Source organism: Coregonus lavaretus (assembly GCF_964263955.1).
Source record: "Coregonus lavaretus genome assembly, contig: HAP1_SCAFFOLD_145, whole genome shotgun sequence".
Lineage (NCBI taxonomy): Eukaryota > Metazoa > Chordata > Actinopteri > Salmoniformes > Salmonidae > Coregonus > Coregonus lavaretus.
In genome coordinates, this window is record NW_028165685.1 from 808,421 (window position 1) to 832,710 (window position 24,290).

Consider the following 24,290-nt stretch of genomic DNA (forward strand, 5'->3'; position numbering starts at 1 on the left):
GAGGTCCTGGATGGCAGGGAGCTCTGGTATAGAGGTCCTGGATGGCAGGGAGCTCTGATATAGAGGTCCTGGATGGCAGGGAGCTCTGATATAGAGGTCCTGGATGGCAGGGAGCTCTGATATAGAGGTCCTGGATGGCAGGGAGCTCTGGTATAGAGGTCCTGGATGGCAGGGAGCTCTGATATAGAGGTCCTGGATGGCAGGGAGCTCTGGTATAGAGGTCCTGGATGGCAGGGAGCTCTGGTATAGAGGTCCTGGATGGCAGGGAGCTCTGGTATAGAGGTCCTGGATGGCAGGGAGCTCTGATATAGAGGTCCTGGATGGCAGGGAGCTCTGGTATAGAGGTCCTGGATGGCAGGGAGCTCTGGTATAGAGGTCCTGGATGGCAGGGAGCTCTGGTATAGAGGTCCTGGATGGCAGGGAGCTCTGATATAGAGGTCCTGGATGGCAGGGAGCTCTGATATAGAGGTCCTGGATGGCAGGGAGCTCTGATATAGAGGTCCTGGATGGCAGGGAGCTCTGGTATAGAGGTCCTGGATGGCAGGGAGCTCTGATATAGAGGTCCTGGATGGCAGGGAGCTCTGATATAGAGGTCCTGGATGGCAGGGAGCTCTGATATAGAGGTCCTGGATGGCAGGGAGCTCTGATATAGAGGTCCTGGATGGCAGGGAGCTCGGCCCCAGTGATGTGCTGGGCTGTACGGACTACCCTCTGTAGCGCCTTGCGGTCTGATGCCAAGCAGTTGCCATACCAGGCGGTGATACAGCCAGTCAAGATGCTCTCGATGGTGCAGCTGTAGAAGGTTTTGAGGATCTGAGGCCCCCTAACCCAAACCCCTGATCAGCAGGTTGTTGTTTTTACTAACCTAGAAACTTTGGTACTTTTTTTTTTTCGATACTAGTCCATAAAAAAACAAATGTTTGTTACTTTCGGTACTTCTGTCAAATGTGTCTCATGGATCAAGCCTGTCTATCAGCGTATCCAATGCAACCCTTATAGAGCACCGTGCCTCCTCCACTGGGAGTCATCACGGCTGCATCATGGCAACCCTTATAGAGAGCACCGTGCCTCCTCCACTGGGAGTCATCACGGCTGCATCATGGCAACCCTTATAGAGAGCACCCTGCCTCCTCCACTGGGAGTCATCACGGCTGCATCATGGCAACCCTTATAGAGCACCGTGCCTCCCCCACTGGGAGTCATCACGGCTGCATCATGGCAACCCTTATAGAGCACCGTGCCTCCTCCACTGGGAGTCATCACGGCTGCATCATGGCAACCCTTATAGAGCACCGTGCCTCCTCCACTGGGAGTCATCACGGCTGCTTCATGGCAACCCTTATAGAGCACCTCCTCCCCTGGGAGTCATCACGGCTGCATCATGGCAACCCTTATAGAGAGCACCGTGCCTCCTCCACTGGGAGTCATCACGGCTGCATCATGGCAACCCTTATAGAGCACCTCCTCCCCTGGGAGTCATCACGGCTGCATCATGGCAACCCTTATAGAGAGCACCGTGCCTCCTCCACTGGGAGTCATCACGGCTGCATCATGGCAACCCTTATAGAGCACCGTGCCTCCTCCACTGGGAGTCATCACGGCTGCATCATGGCAACCCTTATAGAGCACCTCCTCCCCTGGGAGTCATCACGGCTGCATCATGGCAACCCTTATAGAGAGCACCGTGCCTCCTCCACTGGGAGTCATCACGGCTGCATCATGGCAACCCTTATAGAGCACCGTGCCTCCTCCACTGGGAGTCATCACGGCTGCATCATGGCAACCCTTATAGAGCACCGTGCCTCCTCCACTGGGAGTCATCGCGGCTGCATCATGGCAACCCTTATAGAGCACCGTGCCTCCTCCACTGGGAGTCATCACGGCTGCATCATGTTAGCTCCCCACTCATGCTGCACAGAAATTCACACACTTGAACAATGTGACACGGCATGTAGAAATGTTGAAACTGTTAATTACGGTTGTTATTCTGTCTCTCACTGTTTAAATAAACCTACCATTAAAATTATAGACTGATCATTTCTTTGTCAGTTGGCAAACGTACAAAATCAGCAGGGGATCAAATACTTTTTTCCCCTCACAGTAGATAATAATGGATTCACTTTTTTCAATGCTAGTTAAGGATACTAAAGGCAAAGTTATCACGTTTCACGTTGGATTAATTAACTACAAAAAGGTAAGACGTGTTTTTAATTCTGGTGCCGCTCTGCACACACAAGCTTGTTAGCTAGCTAGCTCAATGGACATTCAAAATTCCTCCGTAGAAGCCGGTCCTCCTAGGTATAATTCTGTGGACCTAATTCAGATGTCCTACTCAACCCTCACTCGCCCTCTCCCAACCCGGAACATCTCTCTCGCCCTCTCCCAACCCGGAACATCTCTCTCGCCCTCTCCCAACCCGGAACATCTCTCTCGCCCTCTCCCAACCCGGAACATCTCTCTCGCCCTCTCCCAACCCGGAACATCTCTCTCGCCCTCTCCCAACCCGGAACATCTCTCTCGCCCTCTCCCAACCCGGAACATCTCTCTCGCCCTCTCCCAACCCGGAACATCTCTCTCGCCCTCTCCCAACCCGGAACATCTCTCTCGCCCTCTCCCAACCCGGAACATCTCTCTCGCCCTCTCCCAACCCGGAACATCTCTCTCGCCCTCTCCCAACCCGGAACATCTCTCTCGCCCTCTCCCAACCCGGAACATCTCTCTCGCCCTCTCCCAACCCGGAACATCTCTCTCGCCCTCTCCCAACCCGGAACATCTCTCTCGCCCTCTCCCAACCCGGAACATCTCTCTCGCCCTCTCCCAACCCGGAACATCTCTCTCGCCCTCTCCCAACCCGGAACATCTCTCTCGCCCTCTCCCAACCCGGAACATCTCTCCCTCTCTCCCAACCCGGAACATCTCTCTCGCCCTCTCCCAACCCGGAACATCTCTCCCTCTCTCCCAACCCGGAACATCTCTCTCGCCCTCTCCCAACCCGGAACATCTCTCTCGCCCTCTCCCAACCCGGAACATCTCTCTCGCCCTCTCCCAACCCGGAACATCTCTCTCGCCCTCTCCCAACCCGGAACATCTCTCTCGCCCTCTCCCAACCCGGAACATCACTCTCGCCCTCTCCCAACCCGGAACATCTCTCTCGCCCTCTCCCAACCCGGAACATCTCTCTCGCCCTCTCCCAACCCGGAACATCTCTCTCGCCCTCTCCCAACCCGGAACATCTCTCTCGCCCTCTCCCAACCCAGAACATCTCTCTCGCCCTCTCCCAACCCGGAACATCTCTCTCGCCCTCTCCCAACCCGGAACATCTCTCTCGCCCTCTCCCAACCCAGAACATCTCTCTCGCCCTCTCCCAACCCGGAACATCTCTCTCGCCCTCTCCCAACCCGGAACATCTCTCTCACCCTCTCCCAACCCGGAACATTCCAGATGCATCTTGCGGCCATAGGCTACGCTTGTCAGTCCATCATGGTTGTAAACAACCAGCCTGCCTGCTCCATCTGCACTGATTGGTAAAGTCATTTAATGAGCTAAATGTAAAAAAAACTGTTGATTTCACAGATTACAAAAGGAACAGACAGGAATGATATAAAGCAGTATTGTTTTCGGGGTTCGAACCGGTTCAGAACATTATTTTGCTGTTCGGAAACAGTGGAACGAAACGGGGGGAAAAAGTGGTTCTGTTGGATTGGAAAATCATTTCAGTTCCAACCACTACATTAAGAATGATACAACCATTTTGTTTGTTCAATATAACCTTTCATTGATTTTTTAAAGATAAATGTGGGCTATTTAATTAATTTTTCTGTTTTAGTCAAATACATCATTTGAAGAACAAAACATTGTGGCAATTCATATCTTGCAGTAAAACTGTAAATAAGACTTTAAATCTCAAGAGAAGACGGGTTAAATATTAAAAGGTTTAATGTTCTCTTAGAAAATAGTCCTGATCATATAGTCCGAAACAACTTTTCAGTCATTTAAATTGTAAAGTCATGTCTTTCTACACCACAACTGATTTTTCCAATCTTGGAGTTAAAGTCGATAAAGTATTCAATAATTTGGCTGTGTATTTCAGATGGAATCAAGGCATTAGGATGTACCAGAGGCCACCAAAACAGAGCTCTTTCAGCAAAAACATTCAAACCCTGAAGGGCAAGCCGCCACGAACCCTCCCAGACTGACCAACTGGCAAGTGTCTTCACTGACATTTTCAACATGTCCCTGACCGAGTCTGTAATACCAACATGTTTCAAGCAGACCACCATAGTCCCCGTGCCCAAGGACTCTAAGATAACCTGCCTAAATGACTACCGACCCGTAGCACTCACGTCTGTATCCATGAAGTGCTTTGAAAGGCTGGTCATGGCTCACATCAACAGCATAATCCCAGAAACCCTAGACCCACTCCAATTTGCATACCGCCCCAACAGATCCACAGATGATGCAATCTCTATTGCACTCCACACTGCCCTTTCCCACCTGGACAAGAGGAACACCTACGTGAGAATGCTATTCATTGACTACAGCTCAGCATTCAACACCATAGTGCCCTCTAAGCTCATCACTAAGCTAAGGATCCTGGGACTAAACACTTCCCTCTGCAACTGGATCCTGGACTTCCTGACGGGCCGCCCCCAGGTGGTAAGGGTAGGTAACAACACATCTGCCACACTGATTCTCAACACGGGGGCCCCTCAGGGGTGCGTGCTCAGTCCCCTCCTGTACTCCCTGTTCACCCATGACTGGCCAGGCACGACTCCAACACCATCATTAAGTTTGCCGACGACACAACAGTGGTAGGCCTGATCACCGACAACGATGAGACAGCCTATAGGAAGGAGGTCAGAGACCTGGCCGTGTGGTGCCAGGACAACAACCTCTCCCTCAACGTGACCAAGACAAAGGAGATGATTGTGGACTACAGGGAAAAAAAGAGGACTGAGCACGCCCCCATTCTCATTGACGGGGCTGTAGTGGAACAGGTTGAGAGCTTCAAGTTCCTTGGTGTCCACATCACCAACAAACTATCATGGTCCAAACACACCAAGACAGTCGTGAAGAGGGCACGACAAAGCCTATTCCCCCTCAGGAGACTGAAAAGATTTGGCATGGGTCCTCAGATCCTCAAAATATTATACTGCTGCACCATCGAGAGCATCCTGACTGGTTGCATCACCGCCTGGTATGGCAACTGCTCGGCCTCCGACCACAAGGCACTACAGAGGGTAGTGCGTACGGCACAGTACATCACTGGGACCAAGCTTCCTGCCATCCAGGACCTCTATACCAGGCGGTGTCAGAGGAAGGCCCTCAAAATTGTCAGACTCCAGCCACCCTAGTCATAGACTGTTCTCTCTGCTACTGCACGGCAAGCGGTACCGGAGCGCCAAGTCTAGGTCCAAAAGGCTTCTTAACAGCTTCTACCCCCAAGCCATAAGACTCCTGAACAGCTAATCATGGCTACCCAGACTATTTGCACTGCCCCCCCACCCCATCTTTTTACACTGCTGCTACTCTGTTAATTATTTATGCATAGTCACTTTAACTCTACCCACATGTACATATTACTTCAACTACCTCAACTAGCCGGTGCCCCCGCACATTGACTCTGCACCGGTACCCCCCTGTATATATAGCCTCCCTACTGTTATTTTTTATTTTACTTCTGCTCTTTTTTTTCTCAACACTTTTTTTGTTGTTGTTTTATTTTTACTTTTTTGTTTAAAATAAATGCACTGTTGGTTAAGGGCTGTAAGTAAGCATTTCACTGTAATGTCTGCACCTGTTGTATTCGGCGCATGTGGCCAATAAAATTTGATTTGATTTGAAACCAGGGGCGCCTGGCTGGCTATTTTTCTATTTGGCTGGCTACACTATGTACCCTAACCCTAACCCTAACACTAACCCCTAACCCCTAACCCTAACCCTATGTAATATTCTTTCTATTTGGCTGGCTACACTATGTACTGGTGGAAAACACTGTGTGTGTCTGTGTGTACTCACAGGTCATAGTGTTGGTTCCATTTGGGGTCTAGAGTACTCTTCACTGTGTCTGTAGAATGACACTGTCCTGATCCATCCACCACTACCTTAGCAAATGGGTCCGGCAGCCCTATACACACACACACACACACACACACAGAGGGGAGGGATCAGAGATACTTCCAGAAGGAGAGAGGAAGACAGACAGAGAGGAGGGATCAGAGATACTTCCAGAAGGAGAGAGGAAGACAGACAGAGAGGAGGGATCAGAGATACTTCCAGAAGGAGAGAGGAAGACAGACAGAGAGAGAGGAGGGATCAGAGATACTTACAGAAGGAGAGAGGAAGACAGACAGAGAGAGAGGAGGGATCAGAGATACTTACAGAAGGAGAGAGGAAGACAGACAGAGAGGAGGGATCAGAGATACTTACAGAAGGAGAGAGGAAGACAGACAGAGAGGAGGGATCAGAGATACTTACAGAAGGAGAGAGGAAGACAGACAGAGAGAGAGGAGGGATCAGAGATACTTACAGAAGGAGAGAGGAAGACAGACAGACAGAGAGGAGGGATCAGAGATACTTACAGAAGGAGAGAGGAAGACAGACAGAGAGGAGGGATCAGAGATACTTCCAGAAGGAGAGAGGAAGACAGACAGACAGAGAGGAGGGATCAGAGATACTTACAGAAGGAGAGAGGAAGACAGACAGAGAGGAGGGATCAGAGATACTTACATAAGGAGAGAGGAAGACAGACAGAGAGAGAGGAGGGATCAGAGATACTTACAGAAGGAGAGAGGAAGACAGAGAGAGAGAGGAGGGATCAGAGATACTTACAGAAGGAGAGAGGAAGACAGACAGAGAGAGAGGAGGGATCAGAGATACTTACAGAAGGAGAGAGGAAGACAGACAGAGAGGAGGGATCAGAGATACTTACAGAAGGAGAGAGGAAGACAGACAGAGAGGAGGGATCAGAGATACTTACAGAAGGAGAGAGGAAGACAGACAGAGAGAGAGGAGGGATCAGAGATACTTACAGAAGGAGAGAGGAAGACAGAGAGAGAGGAGGGATCAGAGATACTTACAGAAGGAGAGAGGAAGACAGACAGAGAGGAGGGATCAGAGATACTTCCAGAAGGAGAGAGGAAGACAGACAGAGAGGAGGGATCAGAGATACTTACATAAGGAGAGAGGAAGACAGACAGACAGAGAGGAGGGATCAGAGATACTTACAGAAGGAGAGAGGAAGACAGAGAGAGAGAGGAGGGATCAGAGATACTTACAGAAGGAGAGAGGAAGACAGACAGACAGAGAGGAGGGATCAGAGATACTTACAGAAGGAGAGAGGAAGACAGAGAGAGAGGAGGGATCAGAGATACTTCCAGAAGGAGAGAGGAAGACAGACAGAGAGGAGGGATCAGAGATACTTCCAGAAGGAGAGAGGAAGACAGAGAGAGAGAGAGGAGGGATCAGAGATACTTCCAGAAGGAGAGAGGAAGACAGAGAGAGAGAGAGGAGGGATCAGAGATACTTCCAGAAGGAGAGAGGAAGACAGAGAGAGAGAGGAGGGATCAGAGATACTTACAGAAGGAGAGAGGAAGACAGACAGACAGAGAGGAGGGATCAGAGATACTTACAGAAGGAGAGAGGAAGACAGAGAGAGAGGAGGGATCAGAGATACTTACAGAAGGAGAGAGGAAGACAGACAGAGAGGAGGGATCAGAGATACTTCCAGAAGGAGAGAGGAAGACAGACAGAGAGGAGGGATCAGAGATACTTCCAGAAGGAGAGAGGAAGACAGACAGAGAGGAGGGATCAGAGATACTTCCAGAAGGAGAGAGGAAGACAGACAGAGAGGAGGGATCAGAGATACTTCCAGAAGGAGAGAGGAAGACAGACAGGGAGAGAGGAGGGATCAGAGATACTTACAGAAGGAGAGAGGAAGACAGAGAGAGAGAGAGGAGGGATCAGAGATACTTACAGAAGGAGAGAGGAAGACAGACAGAGAGGAGGGATCAGAGATACTTACAGAAGGAGAGAGGAAGACAGAGAGAGAGAGAGGAGGGATCAGAGATACTTACAGAAGGAGAGAGGAAGACAGACAGAGAGAGAGGAGGGATCAGAGATACTTACAGAAGGAGAGAGGAAGACAGACAGAGAGAGAGGAGGGATCAGAGATACTTACAGAAGGAGAGAGGAAGACAGACAGAGAGAGGAGGGATCAGATATACTTACAGAAGGAGAGAGGAAGACAGACAGAGAGGAGGGATCAGAGATACTTACAGAAGGAGAGAGGAAGACAGACAGAGAGAGAGGAGGGATCAGAGATACTTACAGAAGGAGAGAGGAAGACAGACAGACAGAGAGGAGGGATCAGAGATACTTACAGAAGGAGAGAGGAAGACAGAGAGAGAGGAGGGATCAGAGATACTTACAGAAGGAGAGAGGAAGACAGACAGACAGAGAGGAGGGATCAGAGATACTTACAGAAGGAGAGAGGAAGACAGAGAGAGAGGAGGGATCAGAGATACTTACAGAAGGAGAGAGGAAGACAGACAGACAGACAGAGAGGAGGGATCAGAGATACTTCCAGAAGGAGAGAGGAAGACAGACAGAGGAGGGATCAGAGATACTTACAGAAGGAGAGAGGAAGACAGAGAGAGAGGAGGGATCAGAGATACTTACAGAAGGAGAGAGGAAGACAGACAGAGAGGAGGGATCAGAGATACTTCCAGAAGGAGAGAGGAAGACAGACAGAGAGGAGGGATCAGAGATACTTCCAGAAGGAGAGAGGAAGACAGACAGAGAGGAGGGATCAGAGATACTTCCAGAAGGAGAGAGGAAGACAGACAGAGAGGAGGGATCAGAGATACTTACAGAAGGAGAGAGGAAGACAGACAGAGAGGAGGGATCAGAGATACTTACAGAAGGAGAGAGGAAGACAGACAGAGAGGAGGGATCAGAGATACTTCCAGAAGGAGAGAGGAAGACAGACAGAGAGGAGGGATCAGAGATACTTCCAGAAGGAGAGAGGAAGACAGACAGAGAGGAGGGATCAGAGATACTTACAGAAGGAGAGAGGAAGACAGACAGAGAGGAGGGATCAGAGATACTTCCAGAAGGAGAGAGGAAGACAGACAGACAGAGAGGAGGGATCAGAGATACTTACAGAAGGAGAGAGGAAGACAGACAGACAGAGAGGAGGGATCAGAGATACTTCCAGAAGGAGAGAGGAAGACAGACAGACAGAGAGGAGGTATCAGAGATACTTCCAGAAGGAGAGAGGAAGACAGACAGAGAGGAGGGATCAGAGATACTTACAGAAGGAGAGAGGAAGACAGACAGACAGAGAGGAGGGATCAGAGATACTTACAGAAGGAGAGAGGAAGACAGACAGAGAGGAGGGATCAGAGATACTTACAGAAGGAGAGAGGAAGACAGACAGAGAGGAGGGATCAGAGATACTTACAGAAGGAGAGAGGAAGACAGACAGACAGAGAGGAGGGATCAGAGATACTTCCAGAAGGAGAGAGGAAGACAGACAGAGAGAGAGGAGGGATCAGAGATACTTACAGAAGGAGAGAGGAAGACAGAGAGAGAGAGAGGAGGGATCAGAGATACTTCCAGAAGGAGAGAGGAAGACAGACAGAGAGGAGGGATCAGAGATACTTACAGAAGGAGAGAGGAAGACAGACAGAGAGAGAGGAGGGATCAGAGATACTTACAGAAGGAGAGAGGAAGACAGACAGACAGAGAGGAGGGATCAGAGATACTTCCAGAAGGAGAGAGGAAGACAGACAGACAGAGAGGAGGGATCAGAGATACTTACAGAAGGAGAGAGGAAGACAGACAGACAGAGAGGAGGGATCAGAGATACTTACAGAAGGAGAGAGGAAGACAGACAGAGAGGAGGGATCAGAGATACTTCCAGAAGGAGAGAGGAAGACAGACAGACAGAGAGGAGGGATCAGAGATACTTCCAGAAGGAGAGAGGAAGACAGACAGAGAGGAGGGATCAGAGATACTTCCAGAAGGAGAGAGGAAGACAGACAGACAGAGAGGAGGGATCAGAGATACTTCCAGAAGGAGAGAGGAAGACAGACAGAGAGGAGGGATCAGAGATACTTCCAGAAGGAGAGAGGAAAACACACAGACAGAGAGGAGGGATCAGAGATACTTCCAGAAGGAGAGAGGAAGACACACAGAGAGGAGGGATCAGAGATACTTACAGAAGGAGAGAGGAAGACAGACAGAGAGAGAGGAGGGATCAGAGATACTTACAGAAGGAGAGAGGAAGACAGACAGACAGAGAGGAGGGATCAGAGATACTTACAGAAGGAGAGAGGAAGACAGAGAGAGAGGAGGGATCAGAGATACTTACAGAAGGAGAGAGGAAGACAGACAGACAGAGAGGAGGGATCAGAGATACTTCCAGAAGGAGAGAGGAAGACAGACAGAGGAGGGATCAGAGATACTTACAGAAGGAGAGAGGAAGACAGAGAGAGAGGAGGGATCAGAGATACTTACAGAAGGAGAGAGGAAGACAGACAGAGAGGAGGGATCAGAGATACTTCCAGAAGGAGAGAGGAAGACAGACAGAGAGGAGGGATCAGAGATACTTCCAGAAGGAGAGAGGAAGACAGACAGAGAGGAGGGATCAGAGATACTTCCAGAAGGAGAGAGGAAGACAGACAGAGAGGAGGGATCAGAGATACTTACAGAAGGAGAGAGGAAGACAGACAGAGAGGAGGGATCAGAGATACTTACAGAAGGAGAGAGGAAGACAGACAGAGAGGAGGGATCAGAGATACTTCCAGAAGGAGAGAGGAAGACAGACAGAGAGGAGGGATCAGAGATACTTCCAGAAGGAGAGAGGAAGACAGACAGAGAGGAGGGATCAGAGATACTTACAGAAGGAGAGAGGAAGACAGACAGAGAGGAGGGATCAGAGATACTTCCAGAAGGAGAGAGGAAGACAGACAGACAGAGAGGAGGGATCAGAGATACTTCCAGAAGGAGAGAGGAAGACAGACAGAGAGGAGGGATCAGAGATACTTACAGAAGGAGAGAGGAAGACAGACAGAGAGAGAGGAGGGATCAGAGATACTTACAGAAGGAGAGAGGAAGACAGACAGACAGAGAGGAGGGATCAGAGATACTTCCAGAAGGAGAGAGGAAGACAGACAGACAGAGAGGAGGGATCAGAGATACTTACAGAAGGAGAGAGGAAGACAGACAGGGAGAGAGGAGGGATCAGAGATACTTACAGAAGGAGAGAGGAAGACAGAGAGAGAGAGAGGAGGGATCAGAGATACTTACAGAAGGAGAGAGGAAGACAGACAGAGAGGAGGGATCAGAGATACTTACAGAAGGAGAGAGGAAGACAGAGAGAGAGAGAGGAGGGATCAGAGATACTTACAGAAGGAGAGAGGAAGACAGACAGAGAGAGAGGAGGGATCAGAGATACTTACAGAAGGAGAGAGGAAGACAGACAGAGAGAGAGGAGGGATCAGAGATACTTACAGAAGGAGAGAGGAAGACAGACAGAGAGGAGGGATCAGAGATACTTCCAGAAGGAGAGAGGAAGACAGACAGAGAGGAGGGATCAGAGATACTTACATAAGGAGAGAGGAAGACAGACAGACAGAGAGGAGGGATCAGAGATACTTACAGAAGGAGAGAGGAAGACAGAGAGAGAGAGGAGGGATCAGAGATACTTACAGAAGGAGAGAGGAAGACAGACAGACAGAGAGGAGGGATCAGAGATACTTACAGAAGGAGAGAGGAAGACAGAGAGAGAGGAGGGATCAGAGATACTTACAGAAGGAGAGAGGAAGACAGACAGAGAGGAGGGATCAGAGATACTTCCAGAAGGAGAGAGGAAGACAGACAGAGAGGAGGGATCAGAGATACTTCCAGAAGGAGAGAGGAAGACAGAGAGAGAGAGAGGAGGGATCAGAGATACTTCCAGAAGGAGAGAGGAAGACAGAGAGAGAGAGGAGGGATCAGAGATACTTACAGAAGGAGAGAGGAAGACAGACAGACAGAGAGGAGGGATCAGAGATACTTACAGAAGGAGAGAGGAAGACAGAGAGAGAGGAGGGATCAGAGATACTTACAGAAGGAGAGAGGAAGACAGACAGAGAGGAGGGATCAGAGATACTTCCAGAAGGAGAGAGGAAGACAGACAGAGAGGAGGGATCAGAGATACTTCCAGAAGGAGAGAGGAAGACAGACAGAGAGGAGGGATCAGAGATACTTCCAGAAGGAGAGAGGAAGACAGACAGAGAGGAGGGATCAGAGATACTTCCAGAAGGAGAGAGGAAGACAGACAGGGAGAGAGGAGGGATCAGAGATACTTACAGAAGGAGAGAGGAAGACAGAGAGAGAGAGAGGAGGGATCAGAGATACTTACAGAAGGAGAGAGGAAGACAGACAGAGAGGAGGGATCAGAGATACTTACAGAAGGAGAGAGGAAGACAGAGAGAGAGAGAGGAGGGATCAGAGATACTTACAGAAGGAGAGAGGAAGACAGACAGAGAGAGAGGAGGGATCAGAGATACTTACAGAAGGAGAGAGGAAGACAGACAGAGAGAGAGGAGGGATCAGAGATACTTACAGAAGGAGAGAGGAAGACAGACAGAGAGAGGAGGGATCAGATATACTTACAGAAGGAGAGAGGAAGACAGACAGAGAGGAGGGATCAGAGATACTTACAGAAGGAGAGAGGAAGACAGACAGAGAGAGAGGAGGGATCAGAGATACTTACAGAAGGAGAGAGGAAGACAGACAGACAGAGAGGAGGGATCAGAGATACTTACAGAAGGAGAGAGGAAGACAGACAGAGAGGAGGGATCAGAGATACTTACAGAAGGAGAGAGGAAGACAGACAGAGAGAGAGGAGGGATCAGAGATACTTACAGAAGGAGAGAGGAAGACAGACAGACAGAGAGGAGGGATCAGAGATACTTACAGAAGGAGAGAGGAAGACAGAGAGAGAGGAGGGATCAGAGATACTTACAGAAGGAGAGAGGAAGACAGACAGACAGAGAGGAGGGATCAGAGATACTTCCAGAAGGAGAGAGGAAGACAGACAGAGGAGGGATCAGAGATACTTACAGAAGGAGAGAGGAAGACAGAGAGAGAGGAGGGATCAGAGATACTTACAGAAGGAGAGAGGAAGACAGACAGAGAGGAGGGATCAGAGATACTTCCAGAAGGAGAGAGGAAGACAGACAGAGAGGAGGGATCAGAGATACTTCCAGAAGGAGAGAGGAAGACAGACAGAGAGGAGGGATCAGAGATACTTCCAGAAGGAGAGAGGAAGACAGACAGAGAGGAGGGATCAGAGATACTTACAGAAGGAGAGAGGAAGACAGACAGAGAGGAGGGATCAGAGATACTTACAGAAGGAGAGAGGAAGACAGACAGAGAGGAGGGATCAGAGATACTTCCAGAAGGAGAGAGGAAGACAGACAGAGAGGAGGGATCAGAGATACTTCCAGAAGGAGAGAGGAAGACAGACAGAGAGGAGGGATCAGAGATACTTACAGAAGGAGAGAGGAAGACAGACAGAGAGGAGGGATCAGAGATACTTCCAGAAGGAGAGAGGAAGACAGACAGACAGAGAGGAGGGATCAGAGATACTTACAGAAGGAGAGAGGAAGACAGACAGACAGAGAGGAGGGATCAGAGATACTTCCAGAAGGAGAGAGGAAGACAGACAGACAGAGAGGAGGTATCAGAGATACTTCCAGAAGGAGAGAGGAAGACAGACAGAGAGGAGGGATCAGAGATACTTACAGAAGGAGAGAGGAAGACAGACAGACAGAGAGGAGGGATCAGAGATACTTACAGAAGGAGAGAGGAAGACAGACAGAGAGGAGGGATCAGAGATACTTACAGAAGGAGAGAGGAAGACAGACAGAGAGGAGGGATCAGAGATACTTACAGAAGGAGAGAGGAAGACAGACAGACAGAGAGGAGGGATCAGAGATACTTCCAGAAGGAGAGAGGAAGACAGACAGAGAGAGAGGAGGGATCAGAGATACTTACAGAAGGAGAGAGGAAGACAGAGAGAGAGAGAGGAGGGATCAGAGATACTTACAGAAGGAGAGAGGAAGACAGACAGAGAGGAGGGATCAGAGATACTTACAGAAGGAGAGAGGAAGACAGACAGAGAGAGAGGAGGGATCAGAGATACTTACAGAAGGAGAGAGGAAGACAGACAGACAGAGAGGAGGGATCAGAGATACTTCCAGAAGGAGAGAGGAAGACAGACAGACAGAGAGGAGGGATCAGAGATACTTACAGAAGGAGAGAGGAAGACAGACAGACAGAGAGGAGGGATCAGAGATACTTACAGAAGGAGAGAGGAAGACAGACAGAGAGGAGGGATCAGAGATACTTCCAGAAGGAGAGAGGAAGACAGACAGACAGAGAGGAGGGATCAGAGATACTTCCAGAAGGAGAGAGGAAGACAGACAGAGAGGAGGGATCAGAGATACTTCCAGAAGGAGAGAGGAAGACAGACAGACAGAGAGAGGGATCAGAGATACTTCCAGAAGGAGAGAGGAAGACAGACAGAGAGGAGGGATCAGAGATACTTCCAGAAGGAGAGAGGAAAACACACAGACAGAGAGGAGGGATCAGAGATACTTCCAGAAGGAGAGAGGAAGACACACAGAGAGGAGGGATCAGAGATACTTACAGAAGGAGAGAGGAAGACAGACAGAGAGAGAGGAGGGATCAGAGATACTTACAGAAGGAGAGAGGAAGACAGACAGACAGAGAGGAGGGATCAGAGATACTTACAGAAGGAGAGAGGAAGACAGAGAGAGAGGAGGGATCAGAGATACTTACAGAAGGAGAGAGGAAGACAGACAGACAGAGAGGAGGGATCAGAGATACTTCCAGAAGGAGAGAGGAAGACAGACAGAGGAGGGATCAGAGATACTTACAGAAGGAGAGAGGAAGACAGAGAGAGAGGAGGGATCAGAGATACTTACAGAAGGAGAGAGGAAGACAGACAGAGAGGAGGGATCAGAGATACTTCCAGAAGGAGAGAGGAAGACAGACAGAGAGGAGGGATCAGAGATACTTCCAGAAGGAGAGAGGAAGACAGACAGAGAGGAGGGATCAGAGATACTTCCAGAAGGAGAGAGGAAGACAGACAGAGAGGAGGGATCAGAGATACTTACAGAAGGAGAGAGGAAGACAGACAGAGAGGAGGGATCAGAGATACTTACAGAAGGAGAGAGGAAGACAGACAGAGAGGAGGGATCAGAGATACTTCCAGAAGGAGAGAGGAAGACAGACAGAGAGGAGGGATCAGAGATACTTCCAGAAGGAGAGAGGAAGACAGACAGAGAGGAGGGATCAGAGATACTTACAGAAGGAGAGAGGAAGACAGACAGAGAGGAGGGATCAGAGATACTTCCAGAAGGAGAGAGGAAGACAGACAGACAGAGAGGAGGGATCAGAGATACTTACAGAAGGAGAGAGGAAGACAGACAGACAGAGAGGAGGGATCAGAGATACTTCCAGAAGGAGAGAGGAAGACAGACAGACAGAGAGGAGGTATCAGAGATACTTCCAGAAGGAGAGAGGAAGACAGACAGAGAGGAGGGATCAGAGATACTTACAGAAGGAGAGAGGAAGACAGACAGACAGAGAGGAGGGATCAGAGATACTTACAGAAGGAGAGAGGAAGACAGACAGAGAGGAGGGATCAGAGATACTTACAGAAGGAGAGAGGAAGACAGACAGAGAGGAGGGATCAGAGATACTTACAGAAGGAGAGAGGAAGACAGACAGACAGAGAGGAGGGATCAGAGATACTTCCAGAAGGAGAGAGGAAGACAGACAGAGAGAGAGGAGGGATCAGAGATACTTACAGAAGGAGAGAGGAAGACAGAGAGAGAGAGAGGAGGGATCAGAGATACTTCCAGAAGGAGAGAGGAAGACAGACAGAGAGGAGGGATCAGAGATACTTACAGAAGGAGAGAGGAAGACAGACAGAGAGAGAGGAGGGATCAGAGATACTTACAGAAGGAGAGAGGAAGACAGACAGACAGAGAGGAGGGATCAGAGATACTTCCAGAAGGAGAGAGGAAGACAGACAGACAGAGAGGAGGGATCAGAGATACTTACAGAAGGAGAGAGGAAGACAGACAGGGAGAGAGGAGGGATCAGAGATACTTACAGAAGGAGAGAGGAAGACAGAGAGAGAGAGAGGAGGGATCAGAGATACTTACAGAAGGAGAGAGGAAGACAGACAGAGAGGAGGGATCAGAGATACTTACAGAAGGAGAGAGGAAGACAGAGAGAGAGAGAGGAGGGATCAGAGATACTTACAGAAGGAGAGAGGAAGACAGACAGAGAGAGAGGAGGGATCAGAGATACTTACAGAAGGAGAGAGGAAGACAGACAGAGAGAGAGGAGGGATCAGAGATACTTACAGAAGGAGAGAGGAAGACAGACAGAGAGAGGAGGGATCAGATATACTTACAGAAGGAGAGAGGAAGACAGACAGAGAGGAGGGATCAGAGATACTTACAGAAGGAGAGAGGAAGACAGACAGAGAGAGAGGAGGGATCAGAGATACTTACAGAAGGAGAGAGGAAGACAGACAGACAGAGAGGAGGGATCAGAGATACTTACAGAAGGAGAGAGGAAGACAGACAGAGAGGAGGGATCAGAGATACTTACAGAAGGAGAGAGGAAGACAGACAGAGAGAGAGGAGGGATCAGAGATACTTACAGAAGGAGAGAGGAAGACAGACAGACAGAGAGGAGGGATCAGAGATACTTACAGAAGGAGAGAGGAAGACAGAGAGAGAGGAGGGATCAGAGATACTTACAGAAGGAGAGAGGAAGACAGACAGACAGAGAGGAGGGATCAGAGATACTTCCAGAAGGAGAGAGGAAGACAGACAGAGGAGGGATCAGAGATACTTACAGAAGGAGAGAGGAAGACAGAGAGAGAGGAGGGATCAGAGATACTTACAGAAGGAGAGAGGAAGACAGACAGAGAGGAGGGATCAGAGATACTTCCAGAAGGAGAAAGGAAGACAGACAGAGAGGAGGGATCAGAGATACTTCCAGAAGGAGAGAGGAAGACAGACAGAGAGGAGGGATCAGAGATACTTCCAGAAGGAGAGAGGAAGACAGACAGAGAGGAGGGATCAGAGATACTTACAGAAGGAGAGAGGAAGACAGACAGAGAGGAGGGATCAGAGATACTTACAGAAGGAGAGAGGAAGACAGACAGAGAGGAGGGATCAGAGATACTTCCAGAAGGAGAGAGGAAGACAGACAGAGAGGAGGGATCAGAGATACTTCCAGAAGGAGAGAGGAAGACAGACAGAGAGGAGGGATCAGAGATACTTACAGAAGGAGAGAGGAAGACAGACAGAGAGGAGGGATCAGAGATACTTCCAGAAGGAGAGAGGAAGACAGACAGACAGAGAGGAGGGATCAGAGATACTTACAGAAGGAGAGAGGAAGACAGACAGACAGAGAGGAGGGATCAGAGATACTTCCAGAAGGAGAGAGGAAGACAGACAGACAGAGAGGAGGTATCAGAGATACTTCCAGAAGGAGAGAGGAAGACAGACAGAGAGGAGGGATCAGAGATACTTACAGAAGGAGAGAGGAAGACAGACAGACAGAGAGGAGGGATCAGAGATACTTACAGAAGGAGAGAGGAAGACAGACAGAGAGGAGGGATCAGAGATACTTACAGAAGGAGAGAGGAAGACAGACAGAGAGGAGGGATCAGAGATACTTACAGAAGGAGAGAGGAAGACAGACAGACAGAGAGGAGGGATCAGAGATACTTCCAGAAGGAGAGAGGAAGACAGACAGAGAGAGAGGAGGGATCAGAGATACTTACAGAAGGAGAGAGGAAGACAGAGAGAGAGAGAGGAGGGATCAGAGATACTTCCAGAAGGAGAGAGGAAGACAGACAGAGAGGAGGGATCAGAGATACTTACAGAAGGAGAGAGGAAGACAGACAGAGAGAGAGGAGGGATCAGAGATACTTACAGAAGGAGAGAGGAAGACAGACAGACAGAGAGGAGGGATCAGAGATACTTCCAGAAGGAGAGAGGAAGACAGACAGACAGAGAGGAGGGATCAGAGATACTTACAGAAGGAGAGAGGAAGACAGACAGACAGAGAGGAGGGATCAGAGATACTTACAGAAGGAGAGAGGAAGACAGACAGAGAGGAGGGATCAGAGATACTTACAGAAGGAGAGAGGAAGACAGACAGACAGAGAGGAGGGATCAGAGATACTTACAGAAGGAGAGAGGAAGACAGACAGAGAGGAGGGATCAGAGATACTTACAGAAGGAGAGAGGAAGACAGACAGACAGAGAGGAGGGATCAGAGATACTTCCAGAAGGAGAGAGGAAGACAGACAGAGAGGAGGGATCAGAGATACTTCCAGAAGGAGAGAGGAAAACACACAGACAGAGAGGAGGGATCAGAGATACTTCCAGAAGGAGAGAGGAAGACACACAGAGAGGAGGGATCAGAGATACTTACAGAAGGAGAGAGGAAGACAGACAGAGAGAGAGGAGGGATCAGAGATACTTACAGAAGGAGAGAGGAAGACAGACAGACAGAGAGGAGGGATCAGAGATACTTACAGAAGGAGAGAGGAAGACAGAGAGAGAGGAGGGATCAGAGATACTTACAGAAGGAGAGAGGAAGACAGACAGACAGAGAGGAGGGATCAGAGATACTTCCAGAAGGAGAGAGGAAGACAGACAGAGGAGGGATCAGAGATACTTACAGAAGGAGAGAGGAAGACAGAGAGAGAGGAGGGATCAGAGATACTTACAGAAGGAGAGAGGAAGACAGACAGAGAGGAGGGATCAGAGATACTTCCAGAAGGAGAGAGGAAGACAGACAGAGAGGAGGGATCAGAGATACTTCCAGAAGGAGAGAGGAAGACAGACAGAGAGGAGGGATCAGAGATACTTACGGAAGAAGTCTTTCTTTGCAAGGTTCTTGGCACATAATACTAAAAACACAGAACAGACAACTGTCAGTCAACCAAACAGATGTCACTACAGACAGCCTGACAGCCAATAAGATCAGTGATTAGGCTGCTGTAAGCCAACCAACGAATGACTGGACCTCTCCACCTCCCTCCCTCTCTCTCCATCTCCCTTCCTCCCTCTCTCTCTCTCCCCACCTCCCTCCCTCCCTCTCTCTCTCCCTCCATCTCCCTCTCTCCCATCTCCCTCACTCCCTCTATCTCCCTCCCCCTCTCCACCACCCTCCCTCCCTCTCCACCTCCCTCTCTCTCTCTCCTCCTCCCTCCCCCTCACTCTCTTCACCTCCCTCCCCCTCTCTCTTCACCACCCTCTCTCTCTCCACCTCACCTTTCTCTCTTCACCACCCTCCCTCTCTCTCTCCACCTCACCTCTCTCTCTTCACCACCCTCCCTCTCTCTCTCCACCTCACCTCTCTCTCTTCACCACCCTCCCTCTCTCTCTCCACCTCACCTCTCTCTCCACCTCACCTCTCTCTCTTCACCACCCTCCCTCTCTCTCCACCTCACCTCTCTCTCTCCACCACCCTCTCTCTCTCTCCACCTCACCTCTCTCTCTCCACCTCACCTCTCTCTCTCCACCTCACCTCTCTCTTCACCACCCCCCCCTCTCTCTCTCCCCCTCCATCTCTCCCATCTCCCTCACTCCCTCTATCTCCCTCCCTCCCCATCTCCACCACCCTCCCTCCCTCCCTCTCCACCTCCCTCTCTCTCTCTCCTCCTCCCTCCCTCTCTTCACCACCCTCCCTCTCTCTTCACCACCCTCCCTCTCTCTCCACCACCCTCCCTCTCTCTTCACCACCCTCTCTCTCTCTCCACCTCACCTCTCTCTTCACCACCCTCCCTCTCTCTCCCCACCTCCCTCTCTCCCCACCTCCCTCCTCTCTCTCTCTCTCTCTCTCTCTCCCTCCATCTCCCTCTCTCCCATCTCCCTCACTCCCTCTATCTCCCTCCCCCTCTCCACCACCCTCCCTCCCTCTCCACCTCCCTCTCACTCTCTCTCTCCTCCTCCCTCCCCCTCACTCTCTTCACCTCCCTCCCCCTCTCTCTTCACCACCATCTCTCTCTCTCTTCACCACCCTCCCTCTCTCCCATCTCCCTCACTCCCTCTATCTCCCTCCCTCCCCACCACCCTCCCTCCCTCTCCACCTCCCTCTCTCTCTGTCCTCCTCCCTCCCTCTCTTCACCACCCTCCCTCTCTCTTCACCACCCTCCCTCTCTCTTCACCACCCTCCCTCTCTCTCCACCACCCTCCCTCTCTCTCCACCACCCTCTCTCTCTCTCCACCTCACCTCTCTCTCTCCACCTCACCTCTCTCTCTCCACCTCACCTCTCTCTCTCCACCTCACCTCTCTCTCTCCACCTCACCTCTCTCTCTCCACCTCACCTCTCTCTCTCCACCTCACCTCACCTCCCTCCACCTCTCTCTCTCCACCTCACCTCTCTCTCTTCACCACCCTCCCTCTCTCTCCACCTCACCTCTCTCTCTTCACCACCCTTCCTCCCTCTCCACCTCATCTCTCTCTCCACCTCACCTCTCTCTCTCCACCCTCCCTCTCTCTCCACCTCACCACCCTCCCTCTCTCTCCACCTCACCTCTCTCTCTTCACCACCCTCCCTCTCTCTCCACCTCACCTCTCTCTCCACCTCACCTCTCTCTCCACCTCACCTCTCTCTTCACCACCCTCCCTCTCTCTCCACCTCACATCTCTCCACCTCACCTCTCTCTCTTCACCACCCTCCCTCTCTCTCCACCTCACCTCTCTCTCCACCTCACCTCTCTCTTCACCACCCTCCCTCTCTCTCCACCTCACCTCTCTCCACCTCACCTCTCTCCACCTCACCTCCCTCCCTCTCTCTCCACCTCACCTCTCTCTCCACCTCACCTCTCTCTTCACCACCCTCCCTCTCTCTCCACCTCACCTCTCTCCACCTCCCTCCCTCTCTCTCCACCTCACCTCTCTCTCCACCTCACCTCTCTCTTCACCACCCTCCCTCTCTCTCCACCTCACCTCTCTCTCTACCTCACCTCTCTCTCTTCACCACCCTCCCTCTCTCTCCACCTCACCTCTCTCTCTACCCCACCTCCCTCCCTCCCTCTCTTCACCTCCCTCCCTCTCTCTCCACCTCACCTCTCTCTTCACCTCCCTCCCTCTCTCTCCACCTCACCTCTCTCTCCACCTCACCTCTCTCTCCACCTCACCTCTCTCTTCACCACCCTCCCTCTCTCTCCACCTCACCTCTCTCCACCTCACCTCTCTCTCTTCACCACCCTCCCTCTCTCTCCACCTCACCTCTCTCTCCACCTCACCTCTCTCTTCACCACCCTCCCTCTCTCTCCACCTCACCTCTCTCTCTTCACCTCCCTCCCTCTCTCTCCACCTCACCTCTCTCTCCACCTCACCTCTCTCTCCACTTCACCACACTCCCTCTCTCTCCACCTCACCTCTCTCTCCACCTCACCTCTCTCTCCACCTCACCTCTCTCTTCACCACCCTCCCTCTCTCTCCACCTCACCTCTCTCCACCTCACCTCTCTCTCTTCACCACCCTCCCTCTCTCTCCACCTCACCTCTCTCTTCACCACCCTCCCTCTCTCTCCACCTCACCTCTCTCTCCACCCCACCTCCCTCCCTCCCTCCCTCCCTCCCTCCCTCTCTCTTCACCACCCTCCCTCTCTCTCTACCTCACCACATCTCTCTCTCTCTCCCCACAGCTTCCCTAAGCATCTATCTTATGTACGTGTGTGTAGGGTATTTGTGTGTGTATTTCGGTATGTGTTTATTTCAGTGTGTGTGTGGTGACCTGGGCTCATTGAGAGGATTAAATGGCATCTTGCTCTCTCGCCAAGTTATCCTTACTCATTGTGTATTTATTCCTTGCATTTTTATTTTTCAATTTTTCTCTCTGCATTGTTGGTAAGGGTTAAGTAAGCGTTTCACTGTTAGTCTACACCTGTTGTTTACAAAGCATGTAACAAATAAATGTTGATTTTGATTTGACACACTCACAGCTGGAACAATGGCTGTTACTGTAGTGGTTAATGGTAATCATGCAGGCTGGCTGGGTCTCTATTCACATGGAGATGAGTGATGTCTTTCTGCAGTCTGGACTGAGCCTAGTGCACTGGTTCACACAGCAACAGTGTGTGTGTGTGTGTGTGTGTGTGTGTGTGTGTGTGTGAATGTGTGTGCGCGCTATCTAATAAATGTGTGCCAATACTCTGGGTGTGACATGCTTGCTAAACACACCCAGCAGATGAATTATCTGGCTAACTAACGTTACTGGCTAACTACTAGCTAGCCAACTATGAAACAAATTATCTAGCTAGCTTGCTAGCCAACGTTATTGAGTATACATTAGTCAATTTAGTTTAGCTGCTTAGTTTGCTCTTAGAAACCATGCCAACTAGCTGCTTTGAGATCAGTTAGCTACCTACTAGCCACATCTCTAAACGCTAGCTGGTTAGCCAAGTTAGATAGCTAGTTAGGTACTGTAGCTACCGAGTCAGTTGTATGGGGAATTAGTTAGTTAGAATATATCCTGGATAGTCTAGAAAGGGCTATGGCTAGGTCTAGCTAGGCCACCGTGTCAGATGGTCACGGATCGATAGTCGACTAAACAGTTGTTGCTGTTGTTGGCCGTCGGATTGGCATTCAGGTCATGGCTAACCTACTAACTACCGTTAGTTAGCAAGCAGAACACCTTGGACATTGCTGTTGCAGCCACTAACTAGCTTGTTAATCAGGCGAATATTAGACGCCTGCTAGCTAGCTATCCTCAGCCGTTTGGTTGTTTAGTTATTTTAACTAGCTAACTAATAAGAGTTAGTCCCCGGCCTAGCTAACGCGTTACCTACTGTACCTAGCTGTTTAGTTATTTTAACTAGCTAACTAATAAGAGTTAGTCTCCGGCCTAGCTAACGCGTTACCTACTGTACCTAGCTGTTTAGTTATTTTAACTAGCTAACTAATAAGAGTTAGTCTCCGGCCTAGCTAACGCGTTACCTACTGTACCTAGCTGTTTGTAAATAGAACAACCGGATGTTTGGGCGACCACTGTCCAGTTTAGCTAGCTAGCGCCATGACAGGCTAGTAAATGTAGCTAGCTGGCAGTACTCTGTCCGGTGAATTTATCCGTTACAGGGTTTAATCCCGGCAAACAACATCAACCGTAAGCGCTTTCACCGCGTTTTAGTTAACTAGCTAGCTACCTGTCAGCCGGATTTTGATGCTGGACCCGTTCCTTCGAGACCCAGGACCCGACATCACAACGGAAGAACAGTTGCTGTAAAATCCGTTTTTTGGGGTCGCTCCAACACACCAAGTCGACACTCCTCTTGAGGATAGTTCTCTAGGTTGTCAGAATATGTGGCTTGTGTCGGTCTTCCTCAGGGGGAAATGTGTATTATTTCCTGGCGAAGTCCCCCGTCCCGACCGAGCCGCAACACACAGACGGACATTTTCGGTGGCTCTGGACCATAGAATTAGAATACTAGAATGGACATGCACCTTCTTATGATTGTCCAAAGGTCAGCCATGTTGGTCAGGGAGTGGTCAACCATGGTTTGCCAGTGCAGTGATAAAATATTGTGTAAAATAATGAATGTAAATCATGTATCTGCACTGTATGTGTGTTAGCTAGCTAGCCAGACAGTTTTAGAGCAATGCTTCCACAATTTATTTTAATTAAATGCCAAAATGCCAATATTCCATTCAAACAATGCAGCCAATCCACCACCAGCCAACAAACAAAAATGGACATTTATGGTCTGTTTACACATATTTTAGTATAAAGAAAATGTGTATAAAACCCATAAACTGTATTTCTAATTATGTAAGATATAATTATTGAGGGGCTATGCATTCTATGGAAAACAATTAACAATGTGGAAGGTACTGTATCTTCCATGACATGCTAGTGGAGTGGAACTAACCTTCCATGGAGTTGCATTGTTTTCGAGAGAACGCTTAGAGTCCCGAGTTGATTACCCCTTTTATACCATGGCTATAATTCAACACAGAAATGTGTTCATTTGTCTTTAGAAATGTGTTCAACATCCACTGAAGTAGATAGCAAGTTTGCTAGATTGGTTACCAAGGCAACTATTGTACCTAACAAACATACATGCTAGTTTAGCTAACCAAAACCATCAGTCGTAGCATGCTATTATGAAAATTCAACAATGCCAATAATGTTTTCAATTCAACTTTTGCTTTCAAAAGCAGCTT

The 24,290-nt window shown here is 49.7% G+C and overlaps 1 protein-coding gene across 2 annotated transcripts in view; it reads right to left on the reverse strand.

The window, feature by feature from the left end:
• LOC311115605 (E3 ubiquitin-protein ligase SMURF1-like) overlaps positions 1 to 23,520 on the reverse strand; it is a 95,212-nt gene extending 71,692 nt beyond the window's left edge. For both annotated transcript variants that reach the window (XM_084190765.1, XM_084190764.1), the window contains exons 1-3: positions 23,273 to 23,520; positions 18,989 to 19,027; positions 6,019 to 6,127 (exon numbers count right to left, since the gene is read on the reverse strand). In XM_084190765.1, coding sequence (XP_084046891.1) covers positions 6,019 to 6,127; positions 18,989 to 19,027; positions 23,273 to 23,327 — 203 coding nt within the window. In that variant the 5' untranslated portion in view covers positions 23,328 to 23,520. The remainder of the gene's footprint in view (positions 1 to 6,018; positions 6,128 to 18,988; positions 19,028 to 23,272) is intronic.
• Between the last annotated feature and the right edge of the window lie 770 nt (positions 23,521 to 24,290).